Here is a 22237-nt window from a genome sequence, read left to right as displayed (position 1 = left end):
TATTTCATCACCTCTGATCAACAATAATTTGCCTTTTTCATAAATTCTCATCCTTTTCTGGGGATTTATATTTAGGCCACCATACACTTAAAGATATTCTCTTATGAGTTATTCCCACCAAGGGGGAAAAAAACAACTAATTCTTAAAAATCTAACCAGGACCATTGAAGTGATTGGTATTTGTAGCGTAGTTAGTAGTTGTATTATGGTTTGCTGCTTCTGAAGAGTGCAGACACAGACCTTCTTTGCTCCTGCTGCTTCCTTCTTTACTTTTCTTTTTAATCATTTTTCCTCTTCCAGTGCTGGTGGATTTGTTTAGTTATGATTTTCCAACCAAGACTTTCAACCCATTTTTACATTTTTATCTACATTTCTGACGTACCATTGACATGTTGGGGGGAAGAAACCAAAGGAATTATTTCTCCAAACGCTATTGGAACTATCAACAACAAATGAATGAGTTACGAGCACAGATATTTGTTTTAGAATCTGAAAAAGGACTTCACCGAACTTCAGATTTGAATCTGAAACACGAGTAAACAAAAAGGGTGGAGGTGTGTGTGCATTTTTTAGAGATAATTTGGTCACTCACACGTTGTCATTTGGGGTGTTTTCATCTTTTGAGTTTGTTTCCTTTAAAATGCAGCTAAAACAATCCTCCTCCATACTCTACTTAGTCATATACAAACCTCCCCAGCACTGTCTGAGTTTTACTGATGATTTTACTGAGATGCTGTCAGTCGTATGCACAGACTTTGATGTTTTAGTCATTACAGGTGATTTTAATGTACGTTTGGATATTGTGTTTGACAGAAACACTAAAGAGCTCAGTTCTGTCCTTGAAACCTTTGGTCTGACTCTGCATGTCAGCGAGCCACAACAGAGGACACACTCTGGACCTGCTCATTACAAAAGGAGTAAATATTTCAAATGTCATTGTGGTGGATGTTGCTCTGTCTGATCATTTCTGTGTCTTTTTTGACCTGTCTGTTATTCCCAAACCAGTGGCTGGTCCTGTAGTTGTTCAAAGGAGACACATACAGTGAGGCAAATAAGTATTTGAACACCCTGTGATTTTGAATGTATTCCCACTTAGAAATCATGGAGGGGTCTGAAATTTTCATATCAGGTGCATGTCCACTAACAATCTAAAAAAAAAAATAAAAATCTGGAAATCACACTCTAAGATTATTTTATTATTATTATTATTATTATTATTTTATTTTTTTGTATGTTACTGCTGCAAATAAGTATTTGAACACCTGAGAAAATCAATGTTAATATTTGGTACAATAGCCTTTGTTTGCATTTACAGAGGTCAAACGTTTCCTGTAGTTTTCACCAGGTTTGCACACACAGCAGGAGGGATTTTGGCCACTCCTCCACACAGATCTTCTCTAGATCAGACAGGTTTCTGGGATGTCGCTGAGAAACAGAGTTTGAGCTCCCTCCAAAGATTTTCTATTGGGTTTAGGTCTGGAGACTGACTAGGCCACTCCAGAACCTTGATATGCTTCTTATGGAGCTGCTCCTTGGTTATCCTGGCTGTGTGCTTCAGGTGATTGTCATGTTGGAAGACCCAGCCACGACCCATCTTCAATGCTCCAACTGAGGGAAGGAGGTTGTTCCCCAAAATCTTGCAATACATGGCCCCGGTCATCCTCTCCTTAATACAGTGCAGTCGTTCTGTCCCATGTGCAGAAAAACACCCCCAAAGCATAATGTTTCCACCCCCATGCTTCACAGTAGGGATGGTGTTCTTTTGATGGTAATCATAATTCTTTATCCTCTAAACACGGCGAGTGGAATTGAGACCAAAAAGTTCTCTTTTGGTCTCATCTGACCACATGACTTTCTCCCATGACTCCTCTGAATCATCCAAATGGTCATTGGCTTAACACGGGCCTGGACATGTGCTGGTTTAAGCAGGGGAACCTTCTGTGCCGTGCATGATTTTAAACCATGACGTCTTAGTGTATTACTCACAGTAACCTTGGAAACGGTGGTCTCAGCTCTTTTCAGGTCATTGAGCAGCTCCTCCCGTGTAGTTCTGGGTTGACTCCGCACCTTTCTTAGGATCATTGAGACCCCACGAGGTGAGATCTTGCATGAAGCCCCTGTCTGAGAGAGATTGGCAGTCATGTTTAGCTTCTTCCATTTTCTAATAATTGCTCCAACAGTGGATCTTTTTCACCAAGCTGCTTGGCAATTGCCCCGTAGCCCTTTCCAGCCTTGTGGAGGTTTACAGTTTTGTCTCTTGTGCATTTTGACAGTTCTTTATGCAGCTAACACCTCAAACAGAGGCTTCTAATTTAGAATAATAAGTGGAATGGAGGTGGACTTTTTGAAGGTGGACTAACAGACTAACAGATTCAGACTTGAACTTTAACAGCCACATCAAATCAATAACAGCTGCAGCTTTTTACCACCTAAAACATTGCAAAAATCAAAGGTAAACTGTCAAAACCAGACTTGGAGAGACTTATCCTGCATTTGTGTCCAGTAGGTTAGACGACTGTAACGTCCTGCTCACTGGCCTCTACAAACGAGCCTTAAGACAGAACAGAACATCCAGAACACTGCTGCTCGGGTCTAGACTAGAACCAGGAAGTACTTCACACATGGGTCCTGTGCTCAGGTCTAGAACCAGGAAGTACTTCACACATGTGTCCTGTGGCTCAGGTCTCTGGCTCCTGTGGCTCAGAGAATAGACTTTAAAGCAGCTCTGTGTGAACAAGTCTCTCCATGGACCAGCACCAAAGAACATCTCCCACATGAGCCACATGAACCATCTCACACTCTGAGGACTTCAGGGACCGGCCTCCTGCTGGTGCCCAGAGTCAGGACTAAACATGGAGAATCAGAGTTTCAGTTTTATACAAATAAAACCTGGACCAGTCTTCCTAAAGATGTGACACAGGCCTCTACTTTGACAATGTTTAAATCGAGGCTCAAAACAGTTTTTTTTTTATCTGTGCATACGACTGAAAGGTTTTTATTCTGCACTCTTCTGTTTTAATATTAATTTTATGATGATTATTTGTGATAATTTATCTTTGATTTGTGTGATTTTAATGTCTTTCTTATTCTGTAAAGCAGTTTGAATTACTTTGTGTACAAATTGTGTTATACAAATAAACTTGCCTAGTTGTAGTTACAGTAAAGGGGTCATTAAAATTGTCAGCTCTAGATTGTGGGTCATTCATGTTTATTGTTCTTTGTCGTGAGGATGTCTGGTTTGTAAGTACAATTCATTTCTATTCCAACTCGACCTGACCCTAGAAATTTAAACAAAGGCACATTCATTGACGTGATCTTAACAAACAAACCCCATGATTATAAGACATTTGGATGTATTTGGAATACAAAAGTGAAAAAGACACATGCATAAAAATGAGAGGATCTTATAGACATTTCAGTGAGCAGGACTTTATCTCTGATCTGTGTTAGAGTGATATCGAGCTAATGTCACCATTCCATGGCCCTGATATGGCCTTAAAGTTTTGTTTTTTATATATATACATTGAATGAAATTGTTGACCGCCCAAAAGAAAAACAAAAAATAAATGCAACAATCTTTGGTTCAGCTCAGAAATTGCAAGTTTAATTAGAGAAATAAATGCTGCCTGGAAACCTGCACACACAACTAGAGCAGATTTGGGCATTTTTCTGCAAAAAGAGAAATAAATGTTTATCAGCAGTTTCCAGCAAAGTCCTGGAGGACAGTCAGATCACTCTCAGAACCTAATATTCATACATTACCAAACCAATATTTTATGAGATTCAGCTGTTGTAGTTTCTAAAGAGGAAATACGTGATGCTTTTAATAGGCACTTTATCTCTGCATGTGACATTTTGGATAATAATGGTGATCCTTTTGATCTTGATTATGTTGAATCTGAACCTCGTCCATAGACCCAAAGAAGTCCACGAGAGCTGACGACTTTGACCCAAAACTTCTATTACCGACTGCCCCATATTTAATTCAACCTTTTTTTTTTTTCTTTTTTTTTTTTTTTTTTACATATTTTTAATTGATGGACTCAAATGGCAGTTAAAACAGAATAATGGAAAACTGCATGTTTAGCCTTTAAATTAAAAGGTGGGACAACTAAAAATGTATATCATTTCCGGCCAATATCCAAATAACTTGCAAAAGTTTTAGAAAAGTTAGTTGCAAATCAAGTTACAGTTTATTTAAATTAACTGCTCCATTTTGAATCTTATCAGTGGGGTTTCAAAAAAGGGCATAGTCCTGTTACTGCACCACAAAAGTTTTAAATGACATGACCCAGCCTATAAAATCTGATATATGATTAAACACATTTTCCTCTCGTTCTCGCTTTTACTGCCTGGAAGCTCCGTTACTATAGCAACCCGAACACTCGCGATACTTCGCGGTATCCCCATGCGGAAGTGTGACGTCAGTGCAGGAAACAAACAGCAGATGCACCGGTGTGTAGATGGAGGAATGTTAGCGCGGAGAACGGCTGTAAGTAGATAACTCCTCAAACCTTTCATGTTTTATATGTCTATATCTGAGTTTTGTGTCCCTCAACCTGCAGATCCCACTGTGACCGCGTCGTGTTACGGCTTTAATCAAAGGAACTGGTGAGTGTTGTAGCTAATGCTAAGCGGCGCTAACGTTACTTTTTAGTGTTTTGGCGCACACTGCCTCCGTTTTCATTGTGCGTGTCGGTGATTTAAACATTTAAAGTGTTGGCTAATAATCACCTGAAGTACTGTCTCTCTTTCCTCTGAGCCAAACCAGATCTTCTTAGCCCAAAATGATGTTTTGCTTGACACACGTGTTACATGTACTTAAGGAGTAGTGGCAGAGAGTTCTGGAAGTCCTTTAACCAATCAGTCAAAGTTATGGGACAAAGCCTGACATATAGAGCAGCTTCATCTGTGTCCAGTCACTGCCTCTTCTCTGTCTCTGAACATTGTTGCAGCTGGTTAAAAGCCCCTCCACCCATCTCTTCTCTTTTGACTGGACCAAGCCAATCGGAGCATTTGAGGGTGTTGTAAAACTCACATGAGAGACGGACATTATGCTGTGGCACAAAACAAAGGGTGTAATCAGGGTAATTAAAGCCGCACGCGGCGATAAAGGCCTTCGCCGCCCCTTGGGACGGTGGGATACACGCCACTGCGAAGACCCTGCCTCTCGTCCCCGTTTACATCGCCCCTCCCTCCCAAAACAGTGTCTATATCATACTACTTCACTCATTACAATGAGCATATATCTCACATTGTCACGCCTGCCGGGTTGGAGATACAGCTCTGTCCTTATTGGGTTTTTTGTTCAGTATGATGTGTGGAATATGTGTACCAAATTTCAATGATCTATGACAAACACATTTTTTCCATCCCATTGTGCTGTGGAGCAATTTAATGTGTCAGCTGTGTAAATTGTGTATCACTGCGTTCAGATCATCCTGTATCATCAGGTAAAATTTTGCAAAGACTGGGTTCCGCTCACAATGGCCGACTTCCTGTAGCATTTAGGGAAGAGACATAATATAATTTTTGACTTGTCTTGACATGGGCTCTGCTTGTACCAAATTTGATTTGTCTACAATGTCTATGTTGTGCCTCCCTAGTCATCCAGGTCTGATCCATCATAAAAGCAAACGTTAAATCTGTCAACTGGACAAAAAATTGTAGAAGTGAAGAAGTTTCACTGCTCATCCAAGCCGCTTCTTCAGTTCTGGTCAGATTGCTGGTGGACACTTCTTTATATCGATCTGAAGGGAGGAGCCAACTACATTGAAACTGTAAACAGCTGTTGTTTACAGTTTCAGTCTTATAGGGCCCTCATTCAGCCTTAGTGGGTCTACTGGCTAGCTCTATTGTTCTCATTATTTTCTTTGTTTGCTTTGGGTCTGAGGATGGAGTTGTATAATGGGGCACAGGTGAACTCTTCTTTGAACAGGGACATGAGACATTTATTTTATTTATTTATTTATTTATAGCGGACAGTGCATGTTGACCAACAATAACTGTTTAACATGCCAGAATTAGCCAAGAGGCTAGTTTTCATCTGTTGTCCGTTGCCATAATGTACAGATGGCTCCTTGCAAATTTAAATAATTTACAGAGGACACAGAATAAAATAAAAATAAATGTACATTTACAGGTGTGGTTAAAAGGTAGAAAAGCATTAAGTCTTGAGCAGTGAATCATAGCAAAGACAAGCGAAGGGAATCATAGCGAGGACAAATGAAATAATTAAAACAGACAGGTTATTAAAAACAGCATGCAATTAATAAAAGTAAAAGATTATGCTAAAAAGCACAAGAAAATAAACAAAGGGCCAATAAAAAGATTTGTTGAAACAGAATTACAGAGGCGCACATGCAAAGGGACAAACACTAGATGGCAGCAGCAGGAGTTTGGTGTTGACAGGTCTGATTTGTTAAAAGCCAACGTTTAAATTGAGACTTAAAAGAGTTGTATGTGGAGCTCTCCCTGATAGTTGTAGGGATGCTGTTCCACCCTTTAGAAGCTCTAACAGAATAGGCTGATTGACCAAATGCTGTCTTTCTGAATGGAATCAGACAGTCTCCTCTTGAGGCTCCTCTAGTGGTGCGGGTTGAGCTTGATCTTAGTCTAACAAAGTCATTGAGTAGTGGAGGGGCGAGTCCATGTAAGATTTTATAAACAAAGCAGGCATCTGTGAATCTTATCAGATTCTCCCAACTTAAAATATTATATTTGGATAAAATGCTGCAGTGATGGATGTGGCGTGGTTTTTTGTCTAGAACTTTGATTGTCTGTTTATACAGTGATTGTAGTGGTCTGAGTGTGGTGTGGTTGGCCTGGGAGAAGCTCGTCAGGCAGTAAGTCAGGTGTGAGAGAATCATGGCGTGCATGTAAATATTGGCTGCTTGTGTGGACATAGAATTTCGGATGAATCTGAAATTTGATAAATTGAATTTGACCCTTTTGATGGTTTGTTTAACGTGTGACTTAAAATTAATATGTGAGTCGATTACGATGCCAAGGTACTTACATTCTTCCACCAATTGTAGTTTTTGACCGGATACAAATATGTCAGGGTTTGTGGTGGAGTTGACACTTTTGGTGAAGTACATGCCAACTGTTTTGGACACGTTTAGTTGAAGGCAGCACTGACTCAACCATTTGGTGACTTTAATCATAGCATCTGTAAGTTTGATGGCAACTTCGTTTTTGGAGGATCCTTGAACAAACAGGACTGTGTCATCTGCATACATTTGGATGTTGACTTCAGGGCACACAGTTGGTAGGTCATTTATGTACATACAGAACAAAATAGGGCCAAGGATTGACCCCTGCGGCACCCCAGTTGATAAGCAGAGTGATTCAGATTGATAACTATTGATTCGAACTGTTTGTGAGCGATGGGAAAGATATGTTTCAACCCATTTTATGGCATTATCGGAGAAGTTAAAGGAAGAAAGTTTGGACAGTAATATCTTATGGTTGACAGTATCAAATGCTTTTTTTAAATCCAAAAAAATGGCACCAACAACACTGTTAATGTCAAGTAGGGATTTAAGTTTTTCAATAAAATAACAGTTAGCTGATTCTGTTGAGTGATTTGTTCTGAATCCAAATTGTAGCGGATGAAGATAGTGAGTATTATTAAGGTGGTCCCTAATCTGTTCTGATACCCATTTCTCGAGGACTTTAGACATGATTGGCAAAATGCTTATGGGTCTGTAGTTAGAAACAGATTGTGGATCCCCTGATTTAAAAATTGGGGCGACTATAGCTGATTTCCACACATTCGGGAACTCATTTTGGTTTATGGACTGATTCATCAGTTTTGTAATGGGCCAGGTTAAGGAAGAGCTAAGATCTTTTAACATTGTTGTGTCCATCCCGAATATATCTTTAGATTTTGAAGACTTAAGTGATTTAATTATGGTTTTAACATTTTGCTCCGATGCGCAAGCAAAGGTTAGGCAAGGCTCTGATACTGGGGCTGTGTATGATGGTATGAATGGCTGAGAGAAACTCTGTGCGATAATTGCAACAGAGTCAATAAAATGGTTGTTAAATGCTGCAGCAACATCTGTGGGAGCGGTTATATGATTTCCATGCAGTGAGAGTTCTATAGATTTCCTTTATGTTCTTCACCCATTAACTTTTTTAACTGTTCCCATATTAATTTAGAATTTCCATTTGCTTTATTTATTACAGTCAAGAAATAGTCTGCCCTAGACTTTCTGAACATGGTGGTCACTTTATTTCTTAATGTTGTAAAATTATATTTATCTTGAGATAATTTTGTTTTAATAGCTCTCTTCAGTGCAATAAAGGTTTGTCATTGCTGTAATGGATTTAGATTTTTGAGCTGGCGCTATTGAGTCATTTTGAAGCGTTCATGATGCTTCATTGGCTTTTTCCAAACAAAACTCTGTGAAAGAGAAATATTTTCTTGAAATTTCCTAATTTTGTTGAAAATTCAACATGACTAAACCCAAAGTTATATTCAAAATGTAATTGATATTCTTTAATCACACATGGGTTTAGTGTGTTTTGGCCAAATTTGAAGTGTTAGTGATGAAATTTGTGCGAGGACATGTCCTAAATGTGAGGTTGTCTGCTTTTGTCATTCCCAGGTTTGATCCAGTATGGCTGACTTCCTGTACGATTTAGGGCGGGGCCATAATATAATTTTTGTCATGTCCTGACATGTTCTATTTTTTGATGCAAGTGTCTGATTTTTGTCGATTTCCTTTCTAATTTGGGCTCCCACTGGCCTCATGAAAATCAAAGTTTGAGGTGGTGCTACTGAGTCGTCTTTCATTATTTACATAAAACTACAGCTGAAAAGATTGCAATAAAAAATAATTCTTGAAAACATTTTTTATCATTATTATAACTATACTTTTTGACTGTACACATAGTTCAGCTCCAGTCTGGAGTCTCTGAAGCCTGATCTCCAGCTTTTTGAGTCTGACTTTGGGCTCACATGATGTGGCCTCAGCAGCTCTGTCTTCAGTCTGCAAAATGTAGACGTTTCAGACGGTTCCTCACAGAAAAGCCTTCAGTCGTATGGTTTCTCTCCTGTTTGCGTTCTGAAAAGGAGAGTTGCTGTGATGTAAAAGCCTTTTCACACTGGTCACACTCATAGTCGGTGCCAGGGGTGAATTCTCATGTGTTGATTCAGAAAACACTTTCTCACACTGGACACGTGTATATTTTCCCCAGTGTGGATTTTCATATGTCGATGGAGGTCACTAGATTGTTTAAATTCCTTCCCACACTGATTACAGCTGTGACATTTCTCCTGTGTAAATTCTGTAGTGTACTTTGAGTGCTGAAGCCTTGGCCCACGTCTGTCCACACTGGTCACATGTGAACTTCATCCTGTAGCTCTGCATTAGAACAAAGTAAAGTAGATATCAATGAAGTAAATGACCTAAACACTGTGTGTTTCGATGTGGCTGTGTACTACAAGCAAACTATGTTGAATGAATCAGTTAGTGTTCCATTTTCATAGCATCATTTTGTTCTCTCAGTAGCTGTGACTACCCCTGGCTTTACCCTTACACCTGGATTGGCATTTGTAACATAGTTAGTAATTATACTTTTAGGAAAGGGGTTATTAAAATTGTCCATATAAAAAGCATATTCTGTATTTAAATGTCTGGTTGGTCTTATTTTGATGACACACTTTAGGTTGTGGGTTATTCACATTTATTGTTCTTTGTAGTGAGGACTTCTGGTTTGTAAGTACAGTCAGATGTTCAGCATTAGGTCTGATTTTCTGGAGGGTCTGGGGATTTGTTCTTCTCTAACAGTTGTGGTTTGGTTTGATGAAAACATATGGGGACAGTGGACATCCCTGTCTAGTGCCTGTGTGCAGTGTAAAGACCTGTGAAATAATCATAAACATGACTTGGTGATTGCAGGTCATTGTAGCTCATGTAAATATTTGATTTTTAGCCTCAGGAGGCTGTAGTGAGTCAATGATGTAAACCTGTTTTTTTTAACCCATCCCCCTCTCCTCCCCCACACAGCCACATGTCTTCACTTTGCCAGTGCCCCACTCCCTCAGCCCTTCACACCTCTGCCTCAGCCCATCAGCCCACAGCTCCATGGACTGATCCACCTGGCTGACTGACACTTCATTACCTTTATTATTGTAATGCTGCCTTTTGTCTTGTGGGGAAGCATAATGTCCGTCTCTCATGTGAGTTTTGCACCGCCCTCAAACGCTCCCGACTGGCTGCTGTGGTCCAATCAAAAGAGTGGAGATGGGTGAAGGGAGGAGCTTTTAACCAACTGCAGCAATGTTCAGAGACAGAGAAGGGGTAGTCACCAGACACAGAAGAAGCTGCTCTATATGCCAGGCCTGAAACATAACTTTTGACTGATTAAAGGACTTGGAGAACTCTCTGCCACTACTCCTGTAAGTATATCTTATCTGTCGTCCAGGTGGGGTCAAAGATGGTTAAATTCCCTTGCAAATGTTACCTCAATTTATCTTTTGCTACTGTTACGACCCATGGCTTAAAGAGGCACCACGAATGTAGAGATTGTCATAAGACTTGTTTTTATTTTAAAAATATGTCATTTAATAGGTTGATGTAAAGAAAATATGCTAAAGGTGCTAGGTTCACCACCTCTGGGCCAATCTGGTGTCCTGGGGAAGAGAGAGAAGAAAGATAAATTAGTGAGTGGTCCACTTTTACCCTGGCAGGGACATCAGGTGTCCATGACAGTCAGACAAGGGGCATTACTGCTACTGGCAACAATATTACATAAAAATTAAAACTTATTCATGCGAACTGACAATTTGTTTGTCGTACAAAGCGACATCAAAATACAGTGTTTAGGTCATTTACTACATTAACATCAACTTTCCTTTGTTCTAATGCAGAACTACAGCATCCAAGAGAATTAAGTTCACATGTGACCAGTGTGGAAAGATGTGGCCATCTTCTTCCAGACTCAAAGTTCACTACAGAACTCACACAGGAGAAAGGCCATACAGCTGTGACCAGTGTGGGAAGGCGTTTAAACAGTCTAGTGCACTCAAAGCACACATGAGAATCCACACAGGAGAAAGGCCATACAGCTGTGACCAGTGTGGGAATGAATTTAAACAGGCTGGTGCACTCAAAGCACATATGAGAATCCACACGGGAGAAAGGCCATACAGCTGTGACCAGTGTGGGAATGAATTTAAACAGGCTGGTGCACTCAAAGTACATATGAGAATCCACACGGGAGAAAGGCCATACAGCTGTGACCAGTGTGGGAAGGAATTTAAAGACTTGGGTGCGCTCAAAGTACATATGAGAATCCACACGGGAGAAAGGCCATACAGCTGTGACCAGTGTGGGAAGGAATTTAAAGACTTGGGTGCGCTCAAAGCACACATGAGAATCCACACAGGAGAAAGGCCATACAGCTGTGACCAGTGTGGGAATGAATTTAAACAGGCTGGTGCACTCAAAGTACATATGAGAATCCACACGGGAGAAAGGCCATACAGCTGTGACCAGTGTGGGAAGGAATTTAAAGACTTGGGTGCGCTCAAAGTACATATGAGAATCCACACGGGAGAAAGGCCATACAGCTGTGACCAGTGTGGGAAGGAATTTAAAGACTCGGGTACACTCAAAGTACATATGAGAATCCACACGGGAGAAAGCCCCTTCAGCTGTGACCAGTGTGGGAAAGCATTTAAACGAGCTGATGCACTCAAAGTACATATGAGAATGCACACAGGAGAAAGGCCATACACATGCGACCAGTGTGGGAAGGCATTTAAATACTCGGGTTCACTCAAATTACATATGAATATCCACACGGGAGGAAGGCCATACAGCTGTGACCAGTGTGGGAATGAATTTAAAGAGGTTGCTGCACTCAAAGTACATATGAGAATCCACACGGGAGAAAGGCCATACACATGTGACCAGTGTGGGAAGGATTTTAAACACTCAGGTTCACTCAAAGTACATATGAGAATCCACACAGGAGAAAGGCCATACACATGTGACCAGTGTGGGAAGCAATTTAAATATTCTAATGTCCTCCATCAACATATGAGAATCCACACAGGAGAAAGGCCATACAGCTGTGACCAGTGTGAGAAAGCATTCTCTTTTTCATCCAATCTGAATAGTCACATGAGAATTCACAGTTGTTCTACACTGTATGAGTGTGGTCAGTGTGAAAAGGCTTTTAAAACATCACAGCAACGCTCCAGTCACTACCGAACACACACAGGAGACAAACCATACGACTGTGAAGAGAGTGGGAAGGCTTTAAGATCTGTGAGGAACCGTCTGAACCAAGTTTCCAGACTGAAGAGAAAAGCAGCAGCTGTGACCAGTGTGGGAGGACCTGCTCATCTGAAAGTGCACTGTCTTGAACACACTAAAGGAGACAGAGCTGCTGAGGCTGGATCATGTGAGGCTAAAGTCAGACTCAAAAAGCTGGAGATCAGGCTTCAGAGACTCCAGACTGTGGAGTCGACCTCAGTGTAGAGTCAAAAAGTACAAACATTATATGTTAAGATTAAGATTTTTTCAAACAAAGCTTTTTTTATTCCAAACTTTTCAGCTGGAATTTACTTTGTCCATCTTATTTTTTCATTATTTTTATTGATGGTGTTTTTTTGTTTTTTTTTAATATTTCTTTAACCTTTCATTTTTGTTTCACAGAAACACTCTTATGTGTTACCCCATAACAAAGTTTATTCTTCATGGATGCTGTGATGACAATATTAAAAGTAAAAGAAAGAAAATGAGAAAATAAAGTCTACATTTTATTTTAGACCAATTGCTTGTCGTGTCTTATGTCTTACATATGAATCAAGGAACTTTAGAAATGCCACAAATACATACACACAAAGGGCTGAAACAGTGTGAGCTTTTCTTACATAAACATTTGTAATTAAGTTGTTGATTATTGTTTGTCAATCAATCAAACACTTCTAACTTATGCAATACAAAACATTCTGTTTTCATGGGATTTGTCTGAGTGCTTTCAGATGAATAATCAATAGGCTGATGTAGAACAAGAGAAAGGTATTTTTCTGACATACTGGAAGTTGTAGTAACAACTCTTGTGTCCTGTTTTCAACAGTAAACAGATTAACAAACCCCCCAGCTCCGCTGCCGTTAGAACTAATTTCCACATCTAAGTGCAATGAGTTTGCAGTATTCCTTAATGACAAGGTTCAGGGCATTAAAAATGCCATCAATTCCACGACTGAAATAACAACCCAGCACCACCTAGACACTTAGAGCGGACTCACTTTGCACCTGTAACTGACAAAACTGTCCAACAGATCGTCACCAGTCTGAGTTCATCTACATGCTGCCTCCATGTGTTACCCACTAAATTTCTAAAGTCTGTGCTCAACAGTTTGTTGTCACCACTCACTTACATAGTTAAAACTGCAGTTATCAAGCCTCTCTTAAAGAAGAGGGGTGTTGATGCGACGATACTGAACAAATATCAACCGATCTCAAATCTGCCGTTTTTAGACTAAGTCCTTGAAAAAGTGCTTATCAACAGCTTATTAAATTTATCCAAATAAACAACTCCTTTGATGTTTTCCAGTCAGCCTAAATTGTTCATGATCATGTACTGCAATGTATTCCTTTCATTTTAGGAAAGTAACTGCATTTTGAATACCACTAAAACGAAGAGTAGCAGTCCATGTATCTGTTACTTTCCAACACTGAATACTGGCAAATACATTTTTCACTCTACAGTTGTCGCTCACTATATCACGGTTCACCTTCCTGTGTCCTGATTGGCTAAGGGACTGTAGACCATTGTTTCCTGTACAGCACTGAATGTGTTCCGTCAAATTTACATAAATGTTATTATACAAAAAAGATTTTTTTTCAAGCTTCAGTCATTTTATAATGTTGTTAACTCCTCAAAAACAGACCTGGAGTTGTGTTTTGTTCACAGGTTTGTGTTAGTTTATTATTAGTCTACATCTCCAAAGCTCAAAATGCTCTGTTCCACCTTGTGATGTCATGAAGCGGTAGTTTTCACATTAACAGCTCCTTTTACCTTCAGTTCAGTGGAGATTGACAATTTTGTAAATTATTCTATTGAAGGTGTGTGGAGTTTCAAAGTACTTCCTGTGTTACCACATGATGACATCACAAGGTGGGACAGAGTGTTTTCAGTTTGAGAGAAGAACTCAGCCTAAATATGCAGGGTTTGTGTTAAACATGTGTGAATGAAACAAAACATTTTCTGTCACGATCCGCATGATTCCTGCCCCATGTTTTGCCTCCTGTCCTGCTTTTCCCCTCCCTCACCTGCCGGAGCTGGGCTGAGCTCCTGGCTCCTCCCACACACACCTGCAGCTCATCAGCGCAATCACCACCACCTGCCGTGGATAAGAGGAGCCAGGACTAGACACTGCGGCCGTGTCCCAATTCGCCAAATGCACCTTTTGAAGGTTCCGGTCGAGAATCTGCCCTCCTCAGTGTAGCCGCCATCTTGCTGAAGTGGGACAGGCCTACACCACGGACCGCACTTCCACCGCTGTCTTTGAGCGTACGATACGTACATTACGTACGTTATTTTTAATTATTTATTATTTAATAGAAGAAAAGTCAAGATGTCGTCGTCACAGCCGTTTCTTTCTGTTTAGATTGAATATCAATAGGCAAATATAACGTTTGAGGTGATTTTTTTACTCAATTGTAGCTACTTCATAACTTTAACAAAATATACCATGTGAAAACGTAATAACAGAGACAGAGGTAACAATATAATTTTTACATTCATAGTCTATAAACCAGAGAACACTGATTAGTTGTACATAAAGTGGGATATTGCAGTTTAATGGTTCGGTATTTTGGCCAGTGGCTACACCACTTTAATAACAGTAGAGGGCACTGTTTCCCTCCTATGCTGTGCCAGTTCTTTTCATCTGATTATTATAAGGTATTTTGTAGCAGTGCAGCGCTACATCAAGCTAGTATCTTGATTTACTAACACGAAGGTAAATGACACGTGCCCACGAGGGGCGCAGACCTATGGAATGTACGGAACTCATAAAGATTTTGTGCACGTCTCAGGACTCTCTTCTGTCCTTTCCTCAGAGTCCGTTGCTTCATTGTTCACATTACCTGTGTGCAACTCATTAAACCTTCTGACTTTATGTTTCAGTCTCTTTGTCTTTGACACAATAGAAACGAACATTCTTACATTATTCTTATTGCAATAATAATTTCTCATGATAATAATGTCTCTTATTGTCTAGCAATAACTGCACATTCCTTTATTCCATGTAACTCTCCTCCTTTTTAATCATCAAACACACGGCCTGTACTTATCTTTATTCAGATTTAACAGTTTCATGTCACACTGTTGTAGATGAGGTAAACCAGTACGCACATTTGAACGTGTATTGCGCAGTGGACTCCATTTTCTTTTCTTTTTTGTGCAGCCGTGGTGCATGATGGGATATAGAAGTGCGTGAACTGTGCACGGATGCACGCTTCGGTTACGTCCGATCTCCATGGAAACGGTGCAAAGGGAAGGGCAGGTTTGTCGGCCGCATTCAGTAGGGTGGGTTGAAAAGGGACAGCCCTTGTCGCGCCGGAAATTATGTAACTGCCCTTCCAATCGCCCTTCCAATGGTGATTCTAAGGCCAGGTGGGCGAATTGGGACACGGCCTGCGAGATCGTCTGCGTATCTTCATCCTGTTCGGTGCCGGATCGTACGCGTGTCAACATCCTGCTTGCTGGACCGTCCCAGCTCCAGCACTCCCGGCTCTGCTTCGACCCTGCTTCCCAGCCCTGGTCTTGTATTGTCACTGCACTCCACGTCACTGGACCCTGCCTTGCACCCTGCTCCTCGTCCTGGGTCTGATCACCCTGTCTACATCCCTGCACTCCAAGACTCCGGACCCTGGCTTGCACTCTGCTCCCTGCCCTGGTGCTGCCCGCATTGTTGTCTCCGCTGCGCTCTACGTTCCGCTCCTGGATCCTGGCCGCACCTTGCCTCCTGCTCACCGCCAGATCAACCCTCGTTACTGTACTTTTTTTGTCACTTCTGTAAATAAACACTGTAAAACATTACCCGAGTACTGCACTTTTTGGTCCACATTCCCCAGCATTATGACATTTTCTCATGGAACAGCACAAGTACCTACTATACAAACATTGCAGCATCACTTTAAGCTGTCATTATATCACTTTATATGGCAAACACCCCGTCTATTTCTATGAATGAAGCCAGTTTCTTCGACACAAACCATATCAGGGCTGGATCATGTGTGCACAGCAGAGATATGGCTCAAATAACGATGCACATGCGACTGTTTTTAGCCTCTCATCTCCTGTAAAGCTGGATCTGTATCGCAATGACAGGGCTAGCCACGCTTTTAAATCACAAAATGTATAAACCAATGAGGCTATGACATGATTAAACATTGGATTTTGGTGAGAAACGCGTAAAAAAGCTGCCAGGTTCGAAAAACAAAGCTAATCTTTTGCTAAACTAACTGTTGGATGATGAGAATCCTGCGGCTAGCATGTTAGCTGTAGCTGAAAAACATTGGCATTATTACAAAAACGTTAGCGATAAAAAGGTAAACCACGAGATGTACTTTTAAACTTAAATGTGACACGTTTATAAACTTACAAAACGGCGCGTAGGACGGTGACAAACGCTTAAACTTCAGCGGTGGGATAAAACTAGAGCTTCACAAAAACAAAACAGACTAGATTTGCGGAAGTGCGTGTTCGTGGCGCAGCCAATCAGAGCGCGCCAAGCATCCGTCTCAACCAATCAACGCACGGCAGAGGCGGGGTTTACGGGAACGTCATTTATTATCGAACACCACGTTTTTAAAGCCGTTTCTTTCTTCTCTGTTTTTACTTTTTGAGTGGATATTTTAAGGAGTTTGTGCAGCTCATTTGGATGCAAACTATAGCACCTATTCTGTTTTTGATCATTTATGTTAATGTTTAATTTGGTTTTCAATAAATTATGAATAAATCAATAATTGGCCCAATACACTAAAAAAGTGCGTTTTATGTGAGAGGTTAAGTTGTAATATTCTATTTATTTAATAACAGGCGATCATGTTGTTTACTGATTTGTTATTACTATGGTTCTATCAGGGAATACATGTATATATTATTGTTAATAATATATGCACTTTGTTTTTCCATGTAAGCTCCCTGGTTCTTGTAAATAGTTTTTTTCCCTTTCTATTCCTTCAATATACTAAAACGGGATGGGACTAAATGAGCATGGTATAGTTTTGACAAGCACTTTTTAGGGGCTTTGATTAATTATGTTTTATACAATTCTTGAACTGGAAAAAATGTGCCTGTAATCTGTTTTCTTCCTGAAATAAAATATTCATTAAAAAAAGAAAATTATCTTGTATTTACATATCTGGTTGGTCTTATTTTGATGACACACTTTAGGTTGTGGGTTATTCACATTTATTGTTCTTTGTAGTGAGGACTTCTGGTTTGTAAGTACAGTCAGATGTTCAGCATTAGGACTGATTTTCTGGAGGGTCTGGGGATTTGTTCTTCTCTAATAGTTGGGGTTTGGTTTGATGAAAACATATGGAGATAGTGCACATCCCTGTCTAGTGCCTGTGTGCAGTGTAAAAACAAAACTGTTTTTGTTTGATTATTTATGAAATAATCATAAAAATGACTTTGATTTGTGATTGCAGGTCATTGTAGCTCATGTATATATATACAGCCACATGTCTTCACTTTGCCAGTGCCCCACTCCCTCAGCCCTTCACACCTCTGCCTCAGCCCATCAGCCCACAGCTCCATGGACTGATCCACCTGGCTGACTGACACTTCATTACCTTTATTATTGTAATGCTGCCTTTTGTCATGTGGGGCAGCATAATGTCCCTCTCTCATGTGAGTTTTGCACCGCCCTCAAACGCTCCCGACTGGCTGCTGTGGTCCAATCAAAAGAGTGGAGATGGGTGGAGGGAGGAGCTTTTAACCAACTGCAGCAATGTTCAGAGACAGAGAAGGGGTAGTCACCGGACACAGAAGAAGCTGCTCTATATGCCAGGCCTGAAACATAACTTTTGACTGATTAAAAGACTTGGAGAACTCTCTGCCTCTACTCCTGTAAGTATATCTTATCTGTTGTCCAGGTGGGGTCAAAGATGGTTAAAACCCTGTCAGTTTTTTCCGGAGGCAAGCTGAAAACAAGAGTCCAGAAGAATTAAGCAGATTCTCAATTCAGTCTGTTTATTTTTGGCTCAAGCAGATACAGGCTTGATTCAAGTTGATTTTCCTCACCGTCTCTTGTTTTATCATGGCCAGTGTGGCTCTTATATACACAAAAGCCCAGAAACCTCTTACAAGATAGAAAAGCACCACGTGTCCCACGCTCTTAATAATTAACATGCTGTGCATAGACATGAACATGTTATCTGGGTTCACTGAAGACAAAGTAAACAAAACAGGTGTGCTTATCTGATCTTCTGATTACAAACATATATGTGGCTTTTCTGAGTACGTATGGCATTCCACGTTGGAGTCTCCACGCAGGCAAACAGGTCAAAGTATAATTGTCACATAGATTTATGTTATGACCCATGGCTTAAAGAGTCACCAAGAAGTTATAGATTGACATAAGACTTGTTTTTATTTTACAAAAATGCCATTTAATAGCTTGATGTACCGAAAATCTGAAAAAAGTCCTAAGTTAACCGCCTCTGGACCGGTCTTGTGTACTGGGGAAGGGAGAGAAGAAACACAAATTAGAGAGTGGTCCGCTGTTTTACCCTGGCAGTGACATCAGGTGTATCTGACAGTAAGACAAAAGGCCATTACAGTTACTTCTAACAATATTACATAAAAATTAAAACTTATTCATAGAAACTGACAACTTGCTTGTCGTACAAATCCACGTCAAAACACAGTGTTTAGGTCATTTACTACATTAACATCTACTTTCCTTTGTTCTAATGCAGAACTACAGCACCCGAGAGAATGAAGTTCACATGTGACCAGTGTGGAAAGATGTGGCCTTTTGCTTCCAGTCTCAAAGTTCACTACAGAACTCACACAGGAGAGAAGCCATTTAAATGTGACCGGTGTGGAATGGAATTTCGACGGTCTGATCATCTGGATCGACACATGAGAGTCCACACGGGAGAAAGGCCATACAGCTGTGACCAGTGTGGGAAGGCATTTAAACAGTCTAGTGCACTAAAAGTACATATGAGAATCCACACAGGAGAAAGCCCGTACAGCTGTGACCAGTGTGGGAATGAATTTAGAGACTCGGGTACACTCAGAGCACATATGAGAATCCACACAGGAGAACGACCGTACAGCTGTGACCAGTGTGGGAATGAATTCAAACAGGCTTTTGCACTCAGAGCACATATGAGAATCCACACAGGAGAAAGCCCCTACAGCTGTGACCAGTGTGGGAGAGCATTTAAACGCGCTGATGCACTCAACATACATACGAGAATCCACACAGGAGAAAGCCCCTACAGCTGTGACCAGTGTGGGAATGAATTCAAACAGGCTTTTGCACTCAAAGCACATATGAGAATCCACACAGGAGAAAGCCCGTACAGCTGTGACCAGTGTGGGAAGGCATTTAAAAGTGCTGATGCACTTAAAGTACACATGAGAATCCACACAGGAGAAAGCCCGTACAGCTGTGACCAGTGTGGGAAGGCATTTAAAAGTGCTGATGCACTTAAAGTACACATGAGAATCCACACAGGAGAAAGGCCATACAGCTGTGACCAGTGTGGGAATGAATTCAAACAGGCTTTTGCACTCAGAGCACATATGAGAATCCACACAGGAGAAAGCCCCTACAGCTGTGACCAGTGTGGGAAGGCATTTAGAGATTCGGGTACACTCAAAGTACATATGAGAATCCACACGGGAGAACGACCGTACATATGTGACCAGTGTGAGAAAGCTTTCTCTCATTCATCCAATCTGAATAGACACATGAGAATTCACAGTTGTTCTACACTGTATGAGTGTGGTCAGTGTGAAAAGGCTTTTAAAACATCGCAGCAACGCTCCAGTCACTACCGAACACACACAGGAGACAAACCATACGACTGTGAAGAGAGTGGGAAGGCTTTAAGATCTGTGAGGAACCGTCTGAACCAAGTTTCCAGACTGAAGAGAAAAGCAGCAGCTGTGACCAGTGTGGGAGGACCTGCTCATCTGAAAGTGCACTGTCTTGAACACACTAAAGGAGACAGAGCTGCTGAGGCTGGATCATGTGAGGCTAAAGTCAGACTCAAAAAGCTGGAGATCAGGCTTCAGAGACTCGAGACTGTGGAGTCGACCTCTGTGTAGAGTCAAAAAGTACAGACATTATGTTAAGATTAAGATTTTTTTCTGATGGCTTCAACACATATATTCAAGTTATATTATGTTATCTCACTGTTCATTTTAAAGGTACTGTAATGTTCACTCTTTATTATAATCATTATATTCAACTATGTAAACTATGTAATCTGCACTAATGTTTGTTCTTGAGTCTTGCAGAAAATGTCTTTTGAAAGTGCAGGATCCCACGGGAAGAAGGTCACTGTGAAACCTAAACAGAAACATCATGGGAGGATGTTTGTGCGAAGGGGAAGAGTGACCTTCTAGAAATGCAAAAACAGAATATATTTCTCTGTGAATTTCGTCATATGTTTTTGCATTTGTAACTAGGGTCCCTAAGTTAATAAAGGGAGGAGAAAAACGGTGGGGGCCTTCAGAAGGAGGGTGCGAGGTGATTCTGTAACTGAAGGTTTTTGCCTCCCCGCTCTTTCTCCTCAATATTGAGACAAAATAATCTTTCTTGTCTTCTCTTCTCTTTTGAACTGTAATATAGGTTAAAAAGGTGAACCTATCATTTTCAAACAAAGCTTTTTTTTTATTCCAAATTTTTCAGCTGGAATTTACTTTGTCCATCTTATTTTTTCAATTTTCTTTTTTCTTTTCTTTTTTTTTTTTTTTTTTAACCTTTGTTTATCCTTTCATTTCTGGTTCACAGAAACACTCTTGTGAGTTACCCCACAACAAAGTTTATTCTTCATTGATGTTGTGATGACGATATTAAAAGTAAAAGAAAGAAAATGAGAAAATAAAGTCTACATTTTATTTTAGAATATTTGTTTGTCATGTCTTATGTCTTACATATGAATCAAGGAACTTTAGAAATGCCACAAATACATACACACAAAGGGCAGAAACAGTGTGAGCTTTTCTTACATAAACATTTGTAATTAAGTTGTTGATTATTGGTTGTCAATCAATCAAACACTTCTAACTTATGCAATACAAAACATTCTGTTTTCATGGGATTTGTCTGAGTGCCTTTAGATGAATAATCAATAGGCTTCATAATTTCTTATTTAAATTATTTCATCACCTCTGATCAACAATAATTTGCCTTTTTCATAAATTCTCATCCTTTTCTGGGGATTTATATTTAGGCCACCATACACTTAAAGATATTCTCTTATGAGTTATTCCCACCAAGGGGGAAAAAAACAACTAATTCTTAAAAATATAACCAGGACCATTGAAGTGATTGGTATTTGTAGCGTAGTTAGTAGTTGTATTATGGTTTTCTGCTTCTGAAGAGTGCAGACACAGACCTTCTTTGCTCCTGCTGCTTCCTTCTTTACTTTTCTTTTTAATCATTTTTCCTCTTCCAGTGCTGGTGGATTTGTTTAGTTATGATTTTCCAACCAAGACTTTCAACCCATTTTTACATTTTTATCTACATTTCTGACGTACCATTGACATGTTGGGGGGAAGAAACCAAAGGAATTATTTCTCCAAACGCTATTGGAACTATCAACAACAAATGAATGAGTTACGAGCACAGATATTTGTTTTAGAATCTGAAAAAGGACTTCACCGAACTTCAGATTTGAATCTGAAACACGAGTAAACAAAAAGGGTGGAGGTGTGTGTGCATTTTTTAGAGATAATTTGGTCACTCACAGGTTGTCATTTGGGGTGTTTTCATCTTTTGAGTTTGTTTCCTTTAAAATGCAGCTAAAACAATCCTCCTCCATACTCTACTTAGTCATATACAAACCTCCCCAGCACTGTCTGAGTTTTACTGATGATTTTACTGAGATGCTGTCAGTCGTATGCACAGACTTTGATGTTTTAGTCATTACAGGTGATTTTAATGTACGTTTGGATATTGTGTTTGACAGAAACACTAAAGAGCTCAGTTCTGTCCTTGAAACCTTTG

The 22237-nt window shown here is 40.2% G+C and overlaps 1 protein-coding gene across 1 annotated transcript in view; it reads left to right on the top strand.

The window, feature by feature from the left end:
- The first annotated feature begins 4433 nt into the window (after positions 1 to 4433).
- LOC117380800 (zinc finger protein 729-like) overlaps positions 4434 to 22237 on the top strand; it is a 29100-nt gene continuing 11296 nt past the window's right edge. The window contains exons 1-4 of the mRNA XM_055225827.1: positions 4434 to 4492; positions 4566 to 4611; positions 10883 to 12496; positions 18966 to 20325. Coding sequence (XP_055081802.1) covers positions 10932 to 12496; positions 18966 to 20325 — 2925 coding nt within the window. The 5' untranslated portion in view covers positions 4434 to 4492; positions 4566 to 4611; positions 10883 to 10931. The remainder of the gene's footprint in view (positions 4493 to 4565; positions 4612 to 10882; positions 12497 to 18965; positions 20326 to 22237) is intronic.

Source organism: Periophthalmus magnuspinnatus, chromosome 13 (genome assembly GCF_009829125.3).
Source record: "Periophthalmus magnuspinnatus isolate fPerMag1 chromosome 13, fPerMag1.2.pri, whole genome shotgun sequence".
Classification (NCBI taxonomy): domain Eukaryota; kingdom Metazoa; phylum Chordata; class Actinopteri; order Gobiiformes; family Gobiidae; genus Periophthalmus; species Periophthalmus magnuspinnatus.
This window is presented reverse-complemented; position numbering and strand designations above follow the sequence as displayed.